Source organism: Schistocerca serialis, chromosome 8, assembly GCF_023864345.2.
Source record: "Schistocerca serialis cubense isolate TAMUIC-IGC-003099 chromosome 8, iqSchSeri2.2, whole genome shotgun sequence".
Classification (NCBI taxonomy): Eukaryota; Metazoa; Arthropoda; class Insecta; order Orthoptera; family Acrididae; genus Schistocerca; species Schistocerca serialis.
Genome location: NC_064645.1, coordinates 303,583,151 through 303,607,110, shown reverse-complemented (window position 1 = coordinate 303,607,110; position 23,960 = coordinate 303,583,151). Strand labels below are relative to the sequence as shown.

Sequence of the window (23,960 nt, the reverse complement as noted above, 5' to 3'; positions counted from 1 at the left end):
TATTGTGGACACTATTCTGTCTAGCTGCCAGCTGCTTTGTTCCAGAAAGGGAGACATACTATCTCAACAAAAGGCCTTCTCAAAAGGTATGCCCCTTATTTTTTTTAAAAAAATGTGAATTGTCCTAAAATCCAATTTCATTTAAGTGGTGAAAGCTATCCAATCCACAGCAGCTCAGTTATACATATATACTGCATAACTGTGATGTCAACAGATAGCTCCAAGTGATGTCAATGTTGTCCTAATAGGTTTAAGAGCTGCATTGAGAACTTGACAGTTGAGATGCCATATCTCATCTTCCCATCCATAATCATGTCCTTGCACCTGTGTTGCGCAGTGTATTTGATAAGTGCTGTTCCACCATTTTATGGGAGTTGTTGGGGGAGGAAAAAAAAAAAAAAAAAAAAAAACCAGTGATCACCAATCTGTTCTGCTTGAGAACCACATTGTAGGGTGACACCTCAGGCCACATAGGAAGGAGGCAGGGTGTGGGGGTGGGAGAGGATTAGATGGGAGGGGAGGAAGATGGAACCCTACCACTTGCACATTTGACTCTGTGTATTATAAGGTAACACTTCAAATACTTTTAAATGAAAAAGAAAATAATATATTGAAACTATATGCATTTTTCTGTAGGCTTCAACAGTGACCAATTTTCTGTATCTAAGTGGGTAGTGTGGCCAGTGGCATCACAACAGGTTTTTATGATTATTCTGATTTATGGGCATATTGTCTAAGCACCTTGATGCCCTACTGTCTGAAATTATGCGAAGTGGCTCTAGCTGGCCGTTTTCAGTTGAGCCTTTGTATTAGGCCATATAGAACAGAGATGGTTAGAAGTAAATAACATAATTAACTCAAAATTTTCACAGAGGGATTGAATGGCAGATGATGTCTTTGCATATAAAATGGCCTAGAAGTCAGTTTTATCTGTTGTGTTTTGCCTGTTTTTTGGAACTAACTCACTCTTACTGGGATGAACACCTTGGCCATTTTTCCCAACCTGACATGATGAGTGCATTAGTGGTTCATAGAAGAGACTATTAAACTTCATACATGTGAGGTACCAAGAATAATACAGGGTGACACAGAAAAACGAGAATATTTCCACAATCCAATAAAACTAGAAATGATTAAGGAAAGAAATTGTATTCATAGTAATTGAAACCTTACAACTTTGTCATTTACAAGACAGTGATGGCATTTATCATTTTTTGAAAATTACATCCTTTAGGTGGCGTCCTCCTGTATGAGTAAGTTTGTGAAATCTGCTGTTGAGATTCTTCATTGACCACTGCAACATCTCAGCTGAAATAATATGAATTGCATCCCAAATTCTCTGTTTTAACTCATCCAGGGTTCTTGGTAGAGTCATGAAGACTTTGTTCTTGAGGTAGCCCCACAAGAAAAAATCACAAATGGATAAATCTGGCAATCTTGGTGGCCAGGGAATGATACTGAATCATTAGATCACACAGTTGCTAAACAATTCTCGCTCTTATGCCATTGATTGCCATGCAGTGTGTGATGTTGCTCCACCCTGTTGAAACCAGGCTTCTTGAACATTTGGAAAGTTGTTCAATGCAGGTGTAACACAAGTTCATAACATCACATAACAATCGACATTGACAGTTATTGTATTTCCCTGTTCGTTTGTGAAAAAATACAGTCCGATAATCCCATGTGATAAAATGCCACACCATACTGTCACTTTACTAGCATGTAAAGGGAGCTATGGATGTCATTAGGATTTGTGTTTACTCAGTAATGGTAGTTCTGTTTATACAGATTACCTGTGAGATGAAAATGTGCCTCACCTGACATCCACAATTTGTTTAGAAATTCATCATCATTGTTTATTTTTGTTATTATTTGTTGACAGAATCCTAATCATAACCAGTAATCATTGTCCTTCAATTGTTGCACCATCTGTGGTTTGTATGGATGAAATTTTAAACCAAGATGAAGAATTGGTGCTCCATAAGACAGACTCACATACAACATCAATGTTCGCTGGATAATACACACTTCTTGGTCATCCTGTAGGTTTCTTCTTGAGGGCAGATCCAAAGTTATTAATCCAACATTTTATCACATGCTTTGATGGAATGGCATCATAATGTCCTAAATTATAAAAACATTGAAACTCCCTCTGTGCCGCTTCCAAACTATCATTGTTTTTATAAAACATTTTTATGGCTAACGCATGCTGTTGTCTGTTCCACTAATCCATGATTATTGAAATGGCGGACTGTTTACTCACATACTGTCACGAACCTGCAGTGCTGCCACCTGCCCATGGCTGCCACTACTCATTTTGAACATTCCCGTTATTCTGTGTCACTCTGTATAAATGACTAACCTTATGTCTTTACTAAAATGTAACAGAACAAGCTTCCTCTGTGAATCTCCCTGACAAAATTGGCTAAATATATTAGAATTAATTTGACCACTTCTTGGAAGGCACAGTGGTGTTCAGGGCAGGAAATATGCAATGGCCACTTTTTCAGTCCTGGGCATTTTGCCACCTTCCTTTACTGACCTTACAATTAATTGGTAACAAACATAAATTAATATCTTATTTTAACTAATAACAGTAGCTGCAATATGAGACATAATTGCAAATATTTACTAAATGTTTTTATAATTTTCTTTTAAGTGTTGCATTGTATTACAACAGCCTTAATTTGATTTAATATTACTTACTACAAACATGAACAACATTTGAAGATGACCATCTCTACAATGCACATTCATGAATTCATGTTACTTCTGTTTGACATTTATACCATAGCAGTTAATCAGCACCAGTTGTGCATGCTCACGAGATTCAATCAATCCTGCAGTGGCCCCATTATGTACAACTCTGCCCATGAGGTAAGCAACGAACTTTGCTTAGCTCATGGTCGAATTCCCCAACATCAATTAAAATTAAGCATATCTCAAAATATCATTGTTTTTATAAGTATTTTTTCTTATTTATGAGCGAGAAAAATACAATTTTAAGAAGCTATAAACTTTAGTTGGCTTTTAGGATTTTGCTATTAGTTGCTGGATGTATATTGTTATGAAAGATGCCTGAGAATTGCAGGTTGCATGAAAACTAGATTTGGACTGTGTGTGGTTCATGGCCCACAGGTTGATGACCACTGATGTAGAATGTGCAAACATGTGTGCTGGGAAGCATATTTGCATTTTTTGTAGCCAGAAGTATTTAGATGTTACTGTTATCACTCCCATGTTAATTCTTACAGCCAAGGTATTTGTGTCAAACTTCTCTTTTCTATAGGTTGTTACACTAAATTCTTATAGAGTCCCAGTGATCACATGGCAATTCTAGTTGTAAATTTTTGTCTTTGGTCATGTTTGTTGTTTTTGTTCTGAAATGTTCATTGTAATACTGATGCAGTGATCATCTCTTGGGAAACATTATACAGTTTGAAGGATTAGGAAAATGGAATGATAAATATAATTACTCACCATACACTATCAACAGCAACTGAATTAATGATAGATGCTTTGTTGGAGGAAGAATGCACCTGTCACAATGGTGTCTCATATGAGTGGGACAGTGTCAGTTCTTGTAACAGCAATCAATGTGGCCTTAAAGCACAGAATGGACAGGGCAAAAAATTTTAATGCGTTCAGCTCATGAGTGACTGACAATTTTGCATGTGCAGGTTCTTGACTTTGTATGTGCCACTATTTTAAGGGTGTGCCTTCGTACCTAGATTCAAGGAAACTCACTGCCTCCAGTGTCAGCTACCTAAGGACAACAATGTGTTCATGACAAGGTACTATTGCCTATAGCAGATTGTAACAGCAGATAAATGGAGCACTATCCAGTTGAATGCTGGACATATGGTGAGCATACATACTCTTCTAAACACCTCCTTGCTATGGAATACAAAAGCTACAACTCCATCTCCATACTTCTGCTCACTATTGCAGGGCACAGAGATAAGCACAGCCAGTGGATGCTCAAAGCAGGAAGGTTGCTTGGACTGATGAATTGTGGTATTTTTTTTTTGTACACATTGATGGTGGAGTACACACATATAAACAACTATGTGAGGTAAAGTGTCCTGCCAACAGTTTACCATTAAGACAAGTGGTGGAGATATTCTTTTGTGGGGGACATTAACGTGGAATCAAATCAGGACCCAGACACATCTGACATTGTCTCTCACCAGCAAACAATACAGGAACCTATTGTTTGCTCATGTGCACTCACTGGTTTGCTTACACCTGCATCTTTATGGGATAAAGCCCCAAATCATGCCAAAATGGACATTTAGGTACTTTGGTGGCTCTCAGACCCACATGACCTTAATTGTATTGTGCATTCCCGTGATAATTTAGGATGAGGTGTTTGCCTCAGACCCAGCTCTGACCACTCTTCATGAATTGTGAGTTCCTGTTGATTGGTCATGGCTCAGGATGGATCCTCAGTACTTTCATCTCTTTTGGAATCAATGCCACAACACATCACTGCCATCAACAGGTTGAAAGGAAATTTTACTTAGTACTAGGTAGCTATCTGTAATTCAGTTGCTCATGAATGCAGAGGAAGTCAGATACATTTGAGAGTTCATGTACTCAATGATGAATGTTGTAACTAAGCTCTTGAATTTGCATTTATCTTCAGAATACGCAGGTTACATGCATATGCAGAGAGTACAATCTTCTTCCAGATCTATCGGTCAACCAATGATGTGCATTTATGTTTGTCTTTACTCATTACATACTTTGTATTATAGTTAGGATTTGCATGTCATATTGACCTTATATAGGGATCTAACAAATAATTAAGGTACGTTTATTTTCTTTTCAGAGAATGGAATGATGAAATGTTGGAAGATGCTTATGAAATGCTAATAAATGATCTTCCTTTGTCACCAAATGCTCCTGGAGGAATGATTCAGTATCGTAGATCCTTAACATTAAGGTAAGGAAGAAATGTTCTTGAAATGATTTGAAAAACAGTGACACTGTAACAAGAATGGAATGAAATAATAATTAGCTTTTCCTGAGGATTTGTCTTACTAGAATACCTTCATCATGTTTTGTGACAAATTTATCCCACTGCTTTCTTATTTTAGCCTGTTCTTCAAAGCATATCTGGCAATTCGCAATGAGCTTGCTAAAAAAAATTGCACACAACCCGTTCCAGAAAATTATAAAAGTGGAATAATGGGACTTGAAATGGAAATCCCAAGAAGTTCACAATATTTTCAAGTGGTAAGTTTAAGCAGATATAGATTTTTTGCCAAATAAAAAACTATTCTAAAAAAAGTAATTTCTTGGATTTAACATTTTCAGGTACCACCGGATCAGAGTGCATCAGATGCTGTTGGAAGGCCCCTTCCACATAAATCTGCCTTTAAACAGGCTACTGGTGAGATAATTATTTGAAGATAAATTTAAACTATCAAGAGATATAAATTTCTGCATGAAAACTTATTGAGGGGCAAAGCTGATCATTTTGCACTCTGTACAGATTTGCACAGAACAGAGAGGTGATATTCACCTTATTTTACCTATTTAGGGCAGATGACATGATCTATATATCATCTCTTTTTATTGCTCCAATTTTTCAATTCAAATGGAACAAAAATGTGTTTCAACAATTGTTACTGTGTAGTTTATTTGCAGGAAGATGGCTACACAGAAGATAATAAAATGCATTAACAGCTCCTAGTAATCAGTTAATAAATAACATAGAAAATTAAGAAAACAACAATCATCTGCCATTCAACATATGCTGCTTGATATTTTCATGCATTACATATTTAGCTGTATGTATTCATGATGCTCTTGCATGCTTTCCAAAAGTGATCTACCCATTTTCCATTACATCATCATCTGTATCTTTTATTATCTTTTGGAATCCAGAGAGTATTTCCTTGATCTGTCTATCCCTATACAGTTAACTATATTATGTCCAACCCATACCCATTTCACTTTTATTATGGTCATAAAGTTGTTTAGTAAGCCTGGTCTGTCCCTTGACTTCTTGTTTGTTTTTGTCTTTCTTCTAATAATTCCCTACATGTATTGTCCATTGTTTGCTGTACAACCATCAGTTTTTAAATGGTTCCCCTGCCCCCTCTGTCCATTGCCATTAGCAAAGCTGTTAATATACGCTAACTGTAAACTCTCTTTTTGACGGACTTAGAAGGTTAGATTTGAAACACCTACGCAGTTCGTTAAAAGCAGTCAAGCCCATTTCTTCCCTTCTGTTGTCCTCAACTGCCCTAAATACTATAGTCAACATGTGATTCTATGTATTTACTGTTAATTTGTAGTACAGTATTTTCTATTCAACATGTTTGTTACACACTATTTTAATTTTATTACAACTGGTTTTGTTGGAGTTTGCCTGCTCAAAAGAGAAACAATCCAGTGCCAACAGCAAATTGACATTTTTTCAAAAATGGTTCAAATGGCTCTGAGCACTATGGGACTTAACATCTGTGGTCATCAGTCCCCTAGAACTTAGAACTACTTAAACCTAACTAACCTAAGGACATCACACACATCCATGCCCGAGGCAGGATTTGAACTTGCGACCATAGCGGTCACGCGGTTCCAGACTGAAGCGCCTAGAACCGCACGGCCACACTGGCCGGCGACATTTTTCCCCAGATATGTTCCATTACCACACATCCTCCATAGTTTTGCCCATTTGAGGGTCTAAAAACGACCTCTATGACTTTAAGAACGGTTTTGGTGATATGAAAACTCTTTTTCAATTTTGAATTTTGTCAGTATCCTGATGAAGTCTAATGGGAACTGAAACAGTGACATGTAAATTCTCCAATATACTAACATTTATTGAACCAACACCTTGTTCCTTATGGACTGCTAGTATAGACTTGGTTGAAACTGAGTCAGAACCCTTATAAAATTCTTCAAGAGTTGCAAATGATTTGGGGTGCTGCATCAATTTCTAAAGCCAGCATATTCATTTGCCTGGTTAAAGATTATGGATAATTTTAATGAATAACTTGTGCTTTATGCAGAGGAGTCTGTATTTTGCATGTCTCCTCTGTCCCATTTTTTGTGAAGTACAATAATTACAGCATTGATCTAGTTTTATGGAATAGCCTTTGTTTGCAGAAATTCAGTATATAATTTAACATGTTCCTTTTGTATAACATTTTTGGCAGCTTTAATAATTTCTTCTGAAACCCAATGTTCCTACCACCTTTCCTCCCCTCTTTATAGACCTAATCTACAATTACTTCTGGACTATCATTATTTTCTGCATAGCTATTTGTGTTCTTCAGTCATCTCTTGAACAAATAAGATCTCAAAATTTTTGTACATATTATATATTATGCAGGCCCATTACAATTAGTTTTCGTAAGCAAGTCTTGCACATGGTTAGTTTCTTATTTCAGTGCCATCCATAATCTTTGGGGCAGAATCCTAAAAGAGACACTCACAGTGAGAACATATCCACATTATGATTGTTGCAACTGAAATCTACAGATAACTATGTAGCACTATAAAGTTGGTAACTCATAACCCACAAATATGAGATTAAACATATTCGCTATGTAAAACTGATTGTGAGAGAAAATGTTCTCAAAGTGAAAATAAGAAAAGAATTACATAACTACTGGTGTAGATTAGCTAGATATACAATAGAAACACGATAGATGATGCCCACTTGAAGAGGTTAACTTCTGCATCACTAGTTTTAACTTTGAGAAGGCTTTCTCTCAAAATTGTTTTTATATTGTGAATATTTTTAATCTTATAGTTGTGTTTTAAAAGTCACCAATGTACACAGTTAACTGCAACCTTCAGTACCAACAAGCAGGCTGCGGATATGGTTGCATTGTGAATACCTCTCTTGGCTGGTTCAGTTGACAATTTACTATATAACAGATTAAAGTGCATATAAATGTTAGTTTGATTTGTAATACAGTTTCATAGTATTTGAATATCCACTTTTTCTTTCTTTTCAAACAGAGACCTAATGATGACTTACTAGAAGGTTGCAACCAGATATGATACTATTTCTGTGAACCAAGGCTAATAAATATAATAAGAGAATTTCATTACACAGTTGTCACTGTGTTCCCTTTAAGCAATACACTGAGTCTGTCTCAATACATTTCTTTATAAGCAGCATGTCTTTTGTATTCTGCCCCTGGTGTGTTCCTAGGAATCTGCTTACACAAGACTTATTTCACTTTCCGCAATGTTTTTCAGCTTCCCATCACCCCTTATGTTCTCTTTCTTCATATCTCTACAACAAGGATATTTAAAACCATAAATTGTGTCCCCATATTTGAGTCATTACTAGTCTGAAGTTGACATAGAATTTCTTCAAATTCCTTTAGTGAAGGTTGTGCTTTTGTTTGAACTGTTATTCTTAATAGATGGTGCTAAAGTGTGAAACATCTAAATAGATGCTTAAAAATCATTTTGTCAGGAGAAAATGGATTACAGTAAAGAAAAAGAGGTTGATAAAATGAACATGAACGAAGGAAGGACGTGCTACTTCAAACTGATTGAGAAGGCACGTTGTACGGGAAAGGAATCAGATACATTGTGTCTCTTGATGTACATATGTTTTACCCTTTGTCTCCACTGTTGTTCCCCTTCTGAATAATAAATTTTTAAATATTCTTGAGGTTAGTTTAGCTGTTTTTCTGAATTTTTGTGTCTGTCATTCAGCAGATCATGTTTTCTTTTAGGTGAATGCTCCTATTCCATTACAGTTATTACTGACTTTTTTTTCAAACATTTTTATTACATATTTTATGAACTATCACTAAGTGCCAGTACAATAATCCATTCACCAAGTTCATTAAGCAGTATTTTCCAAGTGTTATTTATTTGTAAGTTTTTGAGGTTTACATCAGTAAGGAATACGTAACTCATTTCAAATCTTTAGATGTGCTGAAGCATAATTTTAATACTTTGCAGGTGAGGCTGTATATTGTGATGATATGCCACATCTTGAAGGAGAGCTGTACTTGGCACTCGTATTAAGTACTAGACCTCATGCAAGAATAGTTTCCATCGATGAAAGTAAAGCTCTTGAAATTAAAGGAGTTCATGCATTTTTCTCAGCCAAAGATCTGTCATCTCACCATAACATGTGGGGCCCTCAAGTGCATGATGAAAATATATTTGCAGCAGGAAAGGTATAGTTTCTGCTACCTACAGTTTGCTTATCTGTATTTACAAGTATAATAAAAATGGTAGTCCCACATTATTAAGAGATATGAAAAATGGTTATTCCTATTGACACAGGGGATGGGTAAGAGTTGGACAGCATCATTCAGCCATGGCTGGAAACTGTCCGATTGCCAAATAAATGATTATCCAAACATAAAATAGACGAGTTTCTTTTGTTGCAAAACTTCCCTTCAGTGTTCTGTCATGACTCTCCATTCCATAAACATTTTTTTTTGTTTCCTCCAACATATATGGTCCAGTCACAGTATGGTCCAGTCACATTGATGTGATCACTAACTATATTTGGCCTTAATAAGCAATAACCACTCCCAGATGGCATGCGGCAGCATTTGAAGTGGGGGGAGAAACAGTGCAGTCATTGTCATAATGGGGCAATGGAGCAATTTATGTGATATCCAAAAGAGCATGATCATTGGCTTTCAAGCCAATGGTGGAAGCATTTCCAAAATGGCTGAGTTTGTGAAACTTCACATGATGTCATGGCTAAAGTGTACCATGCATGGAAAAATGGTGCTATCCAAAATCGGCACTGAGACAACTGTGGTGTACTATGGGCCATAGATGACAGGTGTGAACGGACCACTCAGATGAACCAAGTGCCTACTATCAGTGTCTACTCAATTCCATTTAGCAAATGTTACTGCATGTGGGTCTCTGCAGCAGGCACCTGGTTCATGCAGCCATGCAAACTGCTTTTCATTGGTGATGAAGGTTGGAATTTGCATGTCAATACCACAACTGGGTATCCACTGAGTGGTGACAGGTAGCTTTTTCAGATGAACCATGTTTTATGCTCCAGTGGACAGATGGCCATTGGAGTGTACAGTGTGAAACGTCTGGAAGCAAAGGGTCCATGGTGGAGGAGGAAACATTATGGTTTGGGGAAGGCACAGTCAATCAACATAAGCATACATCTATCCTTGGGGACCATATCTACCCCAATATGCAGTTTGTTTTCTTCTGTACACTGGCATCTACCAGCAGGACAATGCAACATATCATTCAGTTTGTAGTGTATATGCGGGTATACACTCGCACACACACACATATCCATCCACACATATACAGACACAAGCAGACATATTTAAATTTTATCCCGCCTATATATACTCAATAATACGTAACCCACTTCCAAACCATAACCAAAAAAATTTTATTTTCTGCTTTCAACACTACTGCTGCTATAAAATCCACCGTTTCTAGTTTAATAACTGTTGCTTTCACTTATTAAACAACCATTTCGGGTCTTTAAATATGTCTGCTTGTGTCTGTATATGTGTGGATGGATATGTGTGTGTGTGCGCGAGTGTATACCCTTCCTTTTTTCCCCCTAAGGTAAGCCTTTCCGCTCCCGGGATTGGAATGACTCCTTACCCTCTCCCTTAAAACCCACATCCTTTCGTCTTTCCCTCTCCTTCCCTCTTTCCTGATGAGGCAACAGTTTGTTGTGAAAGCTTGAATTTTGTGTGTATGTTTGTGTTCGTTTGTATGTCTGTCGACCTGCCAGCACTTTCATTTGGTAAGTCACATCATCTTTGTTTTTAGATATATTTTTCCTACATGGAATGTTTCCCTCTATTATAACCTACTATAAGTTTTAGTTGACATGGAAATAATAATATATTTCTGCAATTACTAGCAATCTTTGTAATAAGTCACTAACTCGCTATACAGCTGGAGATAAACAAACCAACTATAATTACAGATCTATTTCATTCCCTCCAGTCTTTTCAAAAGACTCCAGAATGAATTTTCACTCTGTAGCAGTGTGTACACTGATTTGAAACTTCTTGGCACATTAAAACTGTGTGCTGCACTGGGACTCAATCCAGGGACCTTTGCCTTTCATGAGCAAATACTCCACCAGTGGAACTGTCCGAGCATGATTCACAACCCGCCCTCAAAATTTTACTTCTGCCAGCACCACATCTCCTATCTTGCAATCTTCATAGAAGTTCTCCTTCATATCTTGTGGGGCTAGCACTTATGGGGGGATGGATATTGTGGGAACATGGCTTTGTCAGAGCCTGTCAGATTGTATCCAGAATGAATTTTCATTCTGCAGTGGAGTGTGTGCAGATTTATAACTACCAGGCAGATTAAAAATATGTGCCTGACCAACTTGAACCTGCATCTTTTGCCTTTTAGGCTTGAAACTTCCAGGAAGCTTCCTTTAAAAAATGTTTGAGGAAATTGTCTATGAGAGAATACTGACTCATTTAACTGTGGAAATTGTCTCTCACCATGGCTTTCACGTGGGACTCTCCACAAACAAACAGTACTAGATCTCTTGAATGCAACCTTAACAGAGCTAACAAGAAAAATTCTCCTTGTTTTGCATTTTGTGAACTTGTCAAAACCTTTAATCGTATGGACAACAAAATACTTCTTGGCAAACTAAAGTGTTATGGCATTAATGGCATCCCTCTTGCATCATGGAGTCTTATCTTCATAATAGAAGTTTTCGTTGATAGACTGCATCACAGGCATGAACCTAACCATAGGATAAGGGAAGATAACGTGGAGTCTCACAAGGATCTGTACTGGGTCCATTTTTGTTCTTAACCTACATAAATGATCTCACAGGAGTGTGTAATAAATCCCATAGGGCTGTGTAGCACATCCAATGCAGAACAGAAATTTCATTTTGAATGATCGTAATTACTCACTATCTTTTAAGTATTACTTTTAATCTAATTATTTTTTCAATTTCATTTTTTAAATCTATTTAAGTAATAATTATTACAGTAAAAATAACTGAAACTACATGAATGTTTGAGCTAGGTGTGTGAAAACAAGAAATTTTGAATTAATCAGGCTTCCACATGTTTCTTTTGTCAAAGAGAAAGAGAGAGAGAGAGAGAGAGAGAGAGAGAGAGAGAATGAAATATTTGTAGCCAATATGCCAGTTATTAATGATGGTACACAGACCCACACCATCAATTTTTTCTTTCATGCATGACCATCATCATGTAATATCTGAAATAAAACAGTATGCATAAAACACTCAGTTACAAATACAAGAACTGGAATCTCTCATACTGGAATGTAGTTTTATACAATATCCACTAATTCAGTGTAGCAACAGGCATAAAAATTATGTATTAAATGAATCACTTAATTTAATAAGAAAGTAGTCATTTGTATCACAACAGTATTGGCTTAACTGTTAATTTTTTAAGTTAAAAATAGATTTAGCAGATGTTTTATCAGACTGAAAAGATGTAAAAGTGTATATCTGATTGTTTCAGGTTGTTTGTCAAGGGCAGACAATAGGAGCCATTGTTGCAGATGATCAACTGACAGCTCAGCGAGCAGCAAAACTGGTCAAGGTTGAATATGAAGATCTGAAGCCAGTTGTTGTCACTATAGATGTAAGTAAAACTAACTCATTTCTATAGCCTTATAATATTACATGTACCGTAAACCATGTAGCATTGCACAAGCATGCATGCATATGTGTGATACCCACCTTCTTTCCACCGGTATCCATGCACACATCCACATACTCACAAACAAATGAAAGGAAAATCTTGTTAATTCTATGAATCAGATTTCTGTTATTCATCAAGTAGTTATCATTGGAACAGGATTTATGGTTGAGTGGATGACAAGCTGAGTACAGAGTTATAATGTCTACATAATGTGTAACTAATGAAGAAGTACACTCATATTGCCAATACCAGTCACATGCATTCTGGTTGGAGTAGTAACAAAGAAAATACTGAAGACTTATAGGAGAAAGGAAAACTTAAATTTTTCCATTCATAGCTTACCTCATTTATCTTGAGTGCTCACCATTATTGGAAATAATAAGTGAACTGTGAAGGGAAGAAGTGGAGGGTGGAAGTATTATGTACAGTCCATGTAACTGCAATGATCAATGTGTCCCATCAGGACCATTACCACACAATTAAATTTTATTGTAGAATTTTAGAATCTGTATAGTGTTGAGTTAAACATACTAACAAACAATATGTATGCAGATATTTTAGTAAATGTTTGACAATCTTTTATACTGAAGTGTATCTACAGACCACACTCCCTCAACTGTCATACAGTTTAAGTGTCAACAAACACCACTGGACTCACTGTTCAATAGATTTATCAAATGATTTATAGGAGCTTACCTACTTACTCAAACAGTTTTCTTTCAGGTGCAGCACAAAAGACTATTCAGAATGATATATTAGTATGTCAATTTCATAGAGCCTCTGTATTCAAGATTTTATTCAAAAGTTGAGGGTGTGATTACTCCATGATAACTGCGAGTGTCATAGATAGTATGGAGAAAATGATCTCTATGTGTAACCAGTACCATTTGTGAGAAAGAGTTTTTAGTAACATAATATCAGTGGTAGATTTACTGATGCAGCTTTTGTTGGAAACCTTTCAGGATGCAATAAGAGAGAAATCATTTTTTCCTGGATTCCCTGTATCCATTACTGATGGAGATGTGGATGCTGCAATGGCTGCTGCAGATCATGTGGTGTCAGGAGAAGCCAGAACAGGAGCTCAAGAGCATTTTTATCTGGAAACACATGTTACTCTTGCCAGACCTAAAGGTGAAGACAGTGAAATGGAGATATTTACTAGCTGCCAGCATCCAACTGAAATTCAGGTATGTGGCATGGCCAAGTTGCACAAGGTTTGTGGCTTTTAATATCATAATTATATATGATCTAGGAATTATAAAGAGAAATTAAGAAAAATGTAAACAAAATCAATGTTTCTGTCTGGTGTCAATGTTTTTGTGTGATATTACTAGATAACACTTTTCCAGTTAAATTTCATCAATCATTCCTTTGAAAATCACTCAAAATAATCACATCAAATAAGAACAAAAGGTAAACATTTGAATGAAAACAGAAGCTTCCTTACTTTGCAGAACAACAACATATGTAAGCATCAACATGCAAAATAGCGTTTACTTTGTACCAGATACATACAAAACTTGTTGATTACATACACACAGACACAACAGAAACCACAGGAAAATATAATGCAGTGTTATAGAGTGTGCACTAATGTACATGTGCAGCTACTGGGACCAAACTCTATTGACAGTGACATGCGCACACACACACACAACCAAGATTCCAACAATTTATTTTTAAAAAACTACAAAAATTTCTGCTCTTAGATTAGATTAGATTAATACTAGTTCCATGGATCATGAATACGATATTTCGTAATGATGTGGAACGAGTCGAATTTTCCAATACATGACATAATTAGGTTAATTTAACAACATACTTAAGTTAATATAACAACTTTATTTTTTTGTGTTTTTTGTTTTTCTTTATTTTTTTTATTTTTTTTATTTTTTTAATATTTTTGTTTTGTTTTTTCTTTTTTTTCTTAATTTATATCTAAAAATTCCTCTATGGAGTAGAAGGAGTTGTCATTCAGAAATTCTTTTAATTTCTTCTTAAATACTTGTTGGTTATCTGTCAGACTTTTGATACTATTTGGTAAGTGACCAAAGACTTTAGTGCCAGTATACTTCACCCCTTTCTGTGCCAAAGTTAGATTTAATCTTGAATAGTGAAGATCGTCCTTTCTCCTAGTATTGTAGTTATGCACACTGCTATTACTTTTGAATTGGGTTTGGTTGTTAATAACAAATTTCATAAGAGAGTATATATACTGAGAAGCTACTGTGAATATCCCTAGATCCTTAAATAAATGTCTGCAGGATGATCTTGGGTGGACTCCAGCTATTATTCTGATTACACGCTTTTGTGCAATAAATACTTTATTCCTCAGTGATGAATTACCCCAAAATATGATGCCATATGAAAGCAATGAGTGAAAATAGGCGTAGTAAGCTAATTTACTAAGATGTTTATCACCAAAATTTGCAATGACCCTTATTGCATAAGTAGCTGAACTCAAACGTTTCAGCAGATCATCAATGTGTTTCTTCCAATTTAATCTCTCATCAATGGACATACCTAAAAATTTGGAATATTCTACCTTAGCTATATGCTTCTGATTAAGGTCTATATTTATTAATGGCGTCATACCATTCACTGTACGGAATTGTATGTACTGTGTCTTATCAAAATTCAGTGAGAGTCCGTTTACAAGGAACCACTTAGTAATTTTCTGAAAGACAGTATTGACAATTTCATCAGTTAATTCTTGTTTCTCAGGTGTGATTACTATACTTGTATCATCAGCAAAGGAACTAACTTTGCCTCTTCATGAATATAGAATGGCAAGTCATTAATATATAATAAGAACAACAAAGGACCCAAGACTGACCCTTGTGGAACCCCATTCTTGATAGTTCCCCAGTTTGAGGAATGTGCTGATCTTTGCATGTTACGAGAACTACTTATTTCAACTTTCTGCACTCTTCCAGTTAGGTACGAATTAAACCATTTGTGCACTGTCCCACTCATGCCACAATACTTGAGCTTGTCTAGCAGAATTTCATGATTTACACAATCAAAAGCCTTTGAGAGATCACAAAAAATCCCAATGGGTGGTGTTCGGTTATTCAGATCATTCAAAATTTGATTGGTGAAAGCATATATGGCATTTTCTGTTGAAAAACCTTTCTGGAAACCAAACTGACATTTTGTTAGTACTTCATTTTTACAGATATGTGAAGCTACTCTTGAATACATTACTTTCTCAAAAATTTTGGATAGAGCTGTTAGAAGGGAGATTGGACGGTAATTGTTGACATCAGATCTATCCCCCTTTTTATGCAAAGGTATAACAATAGCATATTTCAATCTATCAGGGAAAATGCCCTTTCCTTGGAGTACAACAACACTTTGAGAATTTACTATTTTTCATGTACCATGAAACTTCAACAGTAGCTTTTACTAAAATCAGTTCACTAAAATAGAGATTAAAAAAAAAAAAAAACTTAGTTGAACTCTAATCTAATCCATTAAGCAAGAATACCTTTATAAAGAGCAGTCAAGATTACCTTACTGACAAAACAAGTCAACTTAGCCATGTACAATTTATGATCAAGATTATTATGTTGGCCAACAATATTTAAATTAAACCTCTTAATTAAATAGCAATCCTTCACAGGAAATTTAAACATCACAAAATTTTAAAACACCTTACACTGAAAATAACTTCAGACTTTGATTTGGCAGCTGAACCAGTTGGTATATGTTACTCTTCTGTATCCATCAACGAGAAATGGGGTCCACAGACATGTCCCTTACCACACAAAAATTTTTTCTTACTTCTACAAGTATTATAGTCCACTAACTACTTCCATTGCAAGAACAGAACCAGAACAGCAATGAAACAATAACATTTAAAGATAATAATTGCAGTCTAACAAGGCAGCATCCATGCAGGGAGAATCCACAGACCAGTTGCCCCTACATGCACATATTAAATGCCGCCAATACTTAAAATGTGTAATGTACCATGGAAATACAGAGTCACATTGAGTCCACTTATGACATGCATCTGTCTGGTGCGAGCCACACTGGTTACTCAATGCTGAACACTGATTATATGTTTGATGGACACTGTCTAGGTTCTATTCAATGGCAAACATGCCTAACACTTCCACCATTATGTGTGACTGTCACATTCCTTCCACAAGGAGAACTTGCACTCCGTCTCACAGTCACTTATGGAACATTGGCTTATATGCCACCCATGATTAAAAAACAGTTTTTAGCATTTCTGTGCCACATAAATACATATTATATGTTTGATGAATGCTGTCTAGGTTCTACTCAATGGCAAACATACCTTACACTTCCACCATTATGTGTGACTGTCATATTCCTTCCACAAGGAGAACTTGCACTCCATGTCACAGTCACTTATGGAACATGACTGTCTGGCCATCACAGTTGAGCATGCCCTCCATACTATCTGACTGCATTGCTATAATGCATTTTCTGAATGAAGAATTATCACTCTGTCCTTTCACCAACATTTTTGAACATAGGCAACTCGTATGCCACTACTGACTACACAGAGGTAACTGACTCTTCTCTCCTCACCAGATACATGCCTTTTTCCATCGCATGATTGATGGACCTCTCTGTTCAGTGATGCTATTGCACAATAGTATCAACCCTTTGCACATACTCCCATCCTCAGTTGCCAATGAATGACCTTTGATCAAAATTTAAGCTGGAACTTGGCTTAACCTGAGAGGTGAGTTGACCATTTTCAAGTACAACATAACTGCCATCACTGGTGTTATAAATTTATGAAACTCAACGTGCTTGCCAAATCTGAGCAATACCTATTTGTAACTTTATCAACGTTTTTACTAGATGTTGATATTTCCTTACAAAAACCTGATCACCTATCTGGTATGGGTTTGTCCATTGCCTCAGTTGTAGTAGTGGGTCTCAAACATCCCTTTTTGCCCTTTTCAACTAAGCAGCCAGGTGCTGTGGACTGATTTTTCTCTTGCAATAGGTCACTAATAGACAAGAGGCTTTTCACTAGGGTGAGAATCCTAGCTCAGCAGTAACTGCACAGGAGTAGACTTATGGCTATCATGTTTTGCCATGTTAAATGCAATCATCAACCAGGAGAGTATACAATCCCAGTTTTCCTGATCCTTACTATAGTAGGCTGTCAGTGCTGTGCTCAAATTCTAGTTCACCCTTTCTGCACATGAACATTTCGGATAGTACGGAGTTGTGGTTCTGTACCTATTGCCCATGTCTGTGCTAAAATTTTAAAATCCATCTAAAGTAAAACATGTTGCATTATCACTTACAATGTATTTCTGTGGCAGAGAAATGCTAAAAACTGTTTTTTAATCATGGGCGGCAGCTTGTGTTGTTGCTGTTTTGGTGGGGTGGTGCCAAGTGAAACTGGTGAACACATCAATATGGATTAATATGTATTGGTGTCTCTTTTTAGATATTGGCAAAGGTCCCACAAAATCAATGAATAATTTTTGGAAATGATGGTCAATTGATGTAGGCTCCAACCACCCCACCTTGGTGTTTTGTGTGAGTATGGAACACGTGAGGCAATACTGACCTTACGACTTATCTTAGAAGAAAGATTAAGGAAAGGCAAACCTACATTTCTAGCATTTGTAGACTTAGAGAAAGCTTTTGACAATGTTGACTGGAATACTCTCTTTCAAATTCTAAAGGTGGCAGGGGTAAAATACAGGGAGCAAAAGGCTATTTACAGTTTGTACAGAAACCAGATGGCAGTTATAAGAGTCGAGGGGCACGAAAGGGAAGCAGTGGTTGGGATGGGAGTGAGACAGGGTTGTAGCCTCTCCCTGATGTTATTCAATCTGTATATTGAGCAAGCAGTAAAGGAAACAAAAGAAAAATTTGGAGTAGGTATTAAAATCCATGGAGAAGAAATAAAATCTTTGAGGTTCGCGATGACATTGTAATTCTATCAGAGACAGCAAAGGACTTAGAAGAGCAGTTGAATGGAATGGACAGTGTCTTGAAATGAGGATATAAGATGAACATCAACAAAAGCAAAACGAGGATAATGGAATGTAGTCGAATTAAGTCGGGTGATGCTGAGGGAATTAGATTAGGAAATGAGACACTTAAAGTAGTAAAGGAGTTTTGCTATTTGGGGAGCAAAATAACTGATGATGGTCGAAGTAGAGAAGATATAAAATGTAGACTGGCAATGGTAAGGAAAACGTTTCTGAAGAAGAGAAATTTGTTAACATCGAGTATAGATTTAAGTGTCAGGAAGTCGTTTCTGAAAGTATTTGTATGGAGTGTAGCCATGTATGGAAGTGAAACATGGACAATAAAAAGTTTGGACAAGAAGAGAATAGAAGCTTTCGAAATGTGGTGCTACAGAAGAATGCTGAAGATTAGATGGGTAGATCACATAACTAATGATGAGGTATTGAATAGAATAGGGGAGAAGAGGAGTATGTGGCAAAACTTGACAAAAAGAAGGGACCAGTTAGTAGGACATGTTCTGAGGCATCAAGGGATCACAAATTTAGCATTGGAGGGCAGTGTGGAGGGTAAAAATCGTAGAGGGAGACCAAGAGATGAATACACTAAGCAGATTCAGAAGGATGTGGGTTGCAGTAAGTACTGGGAGATGAAGAAGCTTGCACAGGATAGGGTAGCATGGAGAGCTGCATCAAACCAGTCTCAGGACTGAAGATCACAACAACAACAACAACAACAACAACAACAATGGACAAAGCACAGATCTTACAACTACGTACTGATTTTAACTTCACCCTCTATCCCCTTCTAAATGAATTATATCACATTGTCAGTCTAGTTTTAAAGAACCACAATTATCCATCCACTGGGGAGTCATCAAAATAGTTAAATAAAAGCATAGCCAGTAGAAGAGAAAGTGTGGTGATGCCCCTAGTTCACTGGAACCACACATGAAATGATTCATTCATGAAATTTATGTCAGGTAATGAACATTATGTGGATATAATTAACTTACCTTGATGGACATCAGTTGTCAGCTAGTTTATACAGTTTCCAGCTTACCTTGTATGTTTTTAAAGGCTTCAGCTCCTTCCAAATTTGGTTAACACTCTCAAAAAACTGGCACATCATACAGTGAAGAATCAGCTTAGGAATTATGTCCATTACATGATCTTTGCAGCATTCAGATTTCAGTATTTCAACACTAATGTGATCCAAACTTTTTTAAATATTTATGGAAAGTGTTGCTCCACAAACTGTCTTCATGAAGTTTCACTGTGATGATTTTTCATCTGGATAAGAACATTGAAGATGCCTTTTGATGGGTGCATGAGCAATGTCTTTCCTCCAGAAGAACTGTAATCTCTAATAGACACCAATAAACAGAATGGCATGTCAGATGAATTCCCATTTGGAAGGCACAAACGCATTAGGGATTTTGTGATTGTTCTTGCATGAAGCACCATGTAACATGCCAGGTGATAAACTAAACATTCTTTTTCTGACAGCATTTTGAACTATGTCTTCTGGTTCCAGAATTCTGTCTCTGTTCTTTTGCTGTAAATCTCTAGCTAACGTCCACATCTGACTTATATATGAGGTCAAAGAAAATTCACATATATGTTAGCAGTTTCCACCAGAAGACAATGAAAGTTTAACAGGGATGTAAACATGCTGTAACATGTGCAAGCTCAGAAAGTGTAATACTGACAGATAACCATAGCAATTCAGGGACCTTTTGATACTGAAATGATGTTCAAGTGGATCCTGATGAAATTTTGCTGTCAGTTCATAGCAGAAATCTCTTTTCTAAAAGTATTCATATATTCCTAAGGTACTTTCAATGGTTACTCTTAGAGACACTATGTTGTTCATACATCTAGTGAATGATTCAATTCATTCACTGCCTCCAAATCCTGCCACTTTTATTTCCCTGAAGCATTTAATTCCATTGGCTACTGAGTTACTGAATAACTGCAGAGTTAATCCTATGTTCATTTGTTGAAATGATATCGTATCCAAGTAGGTCGAAGTTAACTTCTGACAAACTTTTAATGTTGTGAATTCTTGGGAATTATCTTGTTCATAAGCTATTCTATAAAAATTGTAGTTGATGATCTCATAAATGAAAAACACCTCAGCCTTATCACAAAAATTATTTCTTACACATTTTATTACATCAACAGCATCCCAAAGAGTGCCACTAATTCCTAGACATTGTTGGACCTTTTTATTCAGTTGACTGCCATCAGAAGTGAACGCAATAATTCTTGTACTCGCTGTCTCGAGATGGATAATTTCCTGAATCAATATCTGAGAGATGATGTCCCTAAGCAGAGGAACAAACATAAACACCAGAGCATGATTTGCAAGTTTATTTCTACAATCAACTGGAGCACATTCTCCTAAATTGACCAAAGCATCAACTTTCAGCAATGTCTTACTAAAATGCAGCTACCCTTGGTGCTTAACTTCATCAAAAATCAGCACATCTAGTGTTTGTTTTCATCCCATTCTTCCCAAAAATAATTCTTAATTGCTTCCACAGCATGCATGTTGATTCCATATGAGTATCTGAGACCCTTTAATAAATTTTGAATATGTGTTTCAGAAGGAAGTGGCAACAATCCATGCTTCAGACAATGACTGTACCCTTTGGGCAACTTAATTTTAAGAATACTGAACATAGCAACTCATACACCACTACTCAGCCACCATAGTAGAGAGAGAGAACTATCTCCTCTGACTGTCCAGAAGTAACTAACTCCTCTCTCCTCACCATAGACAAGCCTTTTCGCATCACATTACTGTTCAATCTGTCTGCTTCAGTGATTCTATTGCACATTGGTGCCAACCTTTGGCAAACTATTGTAGCACTGCAAGAGAGCTACTGGAAAAATGACCTAGACAAACTTTCAGAAAAGAGAGGACATGTAGTACCAAAAACAAATAAAAGACGTGTGTAACAATTTTCTCTTGCATGACCTGGAGTACTGAAGTCACCATTTCCTGTTTTGAGCACTTGATATCTTTCTTTTGCATCTTACTACTTTATATCTATCTCCAGCTTCTGATAAAGGAAGTGGTATTAAAGTGCTTAAAGCTAAAGATAAGCAATTTTTTGTTTGTACTTTTTAATCCTTATTGTTAACGGCAAATATTCTCTTACATAATTTTAGAAACTGGTTGCTGAGATGCTTGGCATACCATTTAACCGTGTAGTGTGCCGTGTCAAAAGGATTGGTGGAGGCTTTGGAGGAAAAGAATCCCGGTCATCACTTGTAGCTCTCCCAGTTGCATTTGCAGCTTACAAGTAAGTATTAAAGGGTTCTACTTCTTTGCTATTATAACTGAGACATTAGCTATGTGCTGGATTTTAAGGTGTTTTGTCTCTGATTTTTTTTTTAAATTCAAAAGCTAATTCTTGGTGGTATTTTTTCATTAATGCGTTATCAAGCAACTTCAATATAAATACTGTGATTTAGGTCCTCTAAATATAATGAAATTCATTTTAATCTTTGATAGGGAATGATTTTGGTGAAAATTTGTACTGTTTCATAAGTTAGTGTTTGTAATATCCTTAAAAATCTTTAAAATTGATAATGGGACCATTTGCAGGAAACCAGTCAGTGGGACCTTTAAGAACATTGTTTGTCATTCCTTTTGTTTCTGTATGTCTGCATTCTTTTGGTTAGATAGGACATTAACAATTGGCTTGCCAGACCACAAATCCCATAAAACTTCAATTTATGTAGAAGAACACTTTGATTGCCAGCCAAATTCCTTAGATAGGTTGGCAAAAATACCAACCAGCACTATTTTATTATTTAATGCTTGTAAAATTTGATGCGTGAACATGTAAATGAGTTTATCAATAGACTAACTCTTCTGCTGAGTGCATTATTGTGAAGCCAAGTGCTAGCCCTAGCTAGGTGACAGACAACATAGGGAATTTGTTCAAAGATTTGGCATAGAGGATAAGATTATTATAGTAGGTGGAGCAGGAAACAGCCTGGCTAAGGACAGTAATTATCGCATTAGGGGTGACCTGGAAGAAATAGATGTAGCAACCACATACAAATGTAAATTTTGTGAAGTTCTTACAGCACTACAACTAGTCCTGTGTTAACACTGCTTGAGCCATATGAACACTGAGTGGAGCGGGCTTCTGCTGACTGAATTGAAACCTCATCTGAATGCAGTGCCCAGCTTACACTTGAATGGGAGAAGTAGAAAGCTGTAATGAAAATGTAGTGACAAATGAATGTTTGTGCCAGATAGGACTCAGACCCAGATTTCCTGCTTATAGTGAACTGCCACATCAACAATATGAACATGTCTCTAGGTCTGGCTCAAATTTTTATTGCTGTTGATGATACCAGCTTGCAAGTCCAAACACTACTACCAAAGGTTCTTTCACAGGTTACGTGTAAATAACACCACTGGGAGAAGGAGTAGGTGGAAAATCATTGCTTACAAAATGAATTAAATGTACTGAAATGAAACAAATGGGTCAATGGGAATAAAATCAGTGAAGTTGCAAAGACATGAAATGGTGTCAGTGCGTATCATTTAGATATTCCAAATGTGCGGTGCAATAAATCTGGTATTGGATTCTTCTTACCCTCCATTGTGAAGGTGGTAGCTAGCATAGTTCAACTGTTGCCAGGTTTCTTTACTTTTAGAATTCTACACCATCACCTAGTAAACCAAATACATTCTTATGACAATTTTATGAAAATAATAGATTGCTACTCACCATATAGTGCAGATATAGAGTCGCAGACAGGTGCAACAGCAAGATGGCTAAGAAAGTAAGCTTTTGGCCAAATGACCCAAGATTTGTTGGAACTGGGTCTGTGGTGCAAGCATCATGCTTGATGGTAGCCCCGATATGCTCAATTCAACTGAGGTGAGATGATTTGCAATGTCACTCCTCATATTTGTGAAGTATTCCCCAAATCATTTTGTCGCAATTTGGGAGCAGTGGAGAATACATTTTTGTGTTGAAGTTAGGGGCAAACATAATGATGCGCATGATCAAACTGTAGGTTCTTTTATTCTTCATTCATGGCAGACATTAATAAACATTTTGTCCCATTTAAACATCACCTAGGTAAGAATACATGCTCCATTTGCTTAACTGCCGTGTTGGCAAGATGGTTCATTGTCTCAAGCATATTTGAAGATATTCATTTCCTGATACTGGCATGCAGCAATGTGTTGTGTGAGTCATCAGTCCACGCAAACTTCTTCCACACTTCAAGCATCCAATGTGGATGTTTCTGGGGTCATTCTAATCTCTGTGTTTTGTACATGGTTTGATTG

At 36.6% G+C, this 23,960-nt stretch overlaps 1 protein-coding gene across 1 annotated transcript in view; it reads left to right on the top strand.

Moving 5' to 3' along the window:
• The window catches only part of LOC126416092 (xanthine dehydrogenase), a 251,217-nt gene that overhangs the window by 192,540 nt on the left and 34,717 nt on the right, over positions 1-23,960 (top strand). The window contains exons 12-18 of the mRNA XM_050083585.1: positions 4,835-4,948; positions 5,103-5,241; positions 5,323-5,398; positions 8,947-9,167; positions 12,474-12,596; positions 13,619-13,843; positions 21,812-21,945. Of these exons, the coding sequence (XP_049939542.1) occupies positions 4,835-4,948; positions 5,103-5,241; positions 5,323-5,398; positions 8,947-9,167; positions 12,474-12,596; positions 13,619-13,843; positions 21,812-21,945 (1,032 nt within the window). The remainder of the gene's footprint in view (positions 1-4,834; positions 4,949-5,102; positions 5,242-5,322; positions 5,399-8,946; positions 9,168-12,473; positions 12,597-13,618; positions 13,844-21,811; positions 21,946-23,960) is intronic.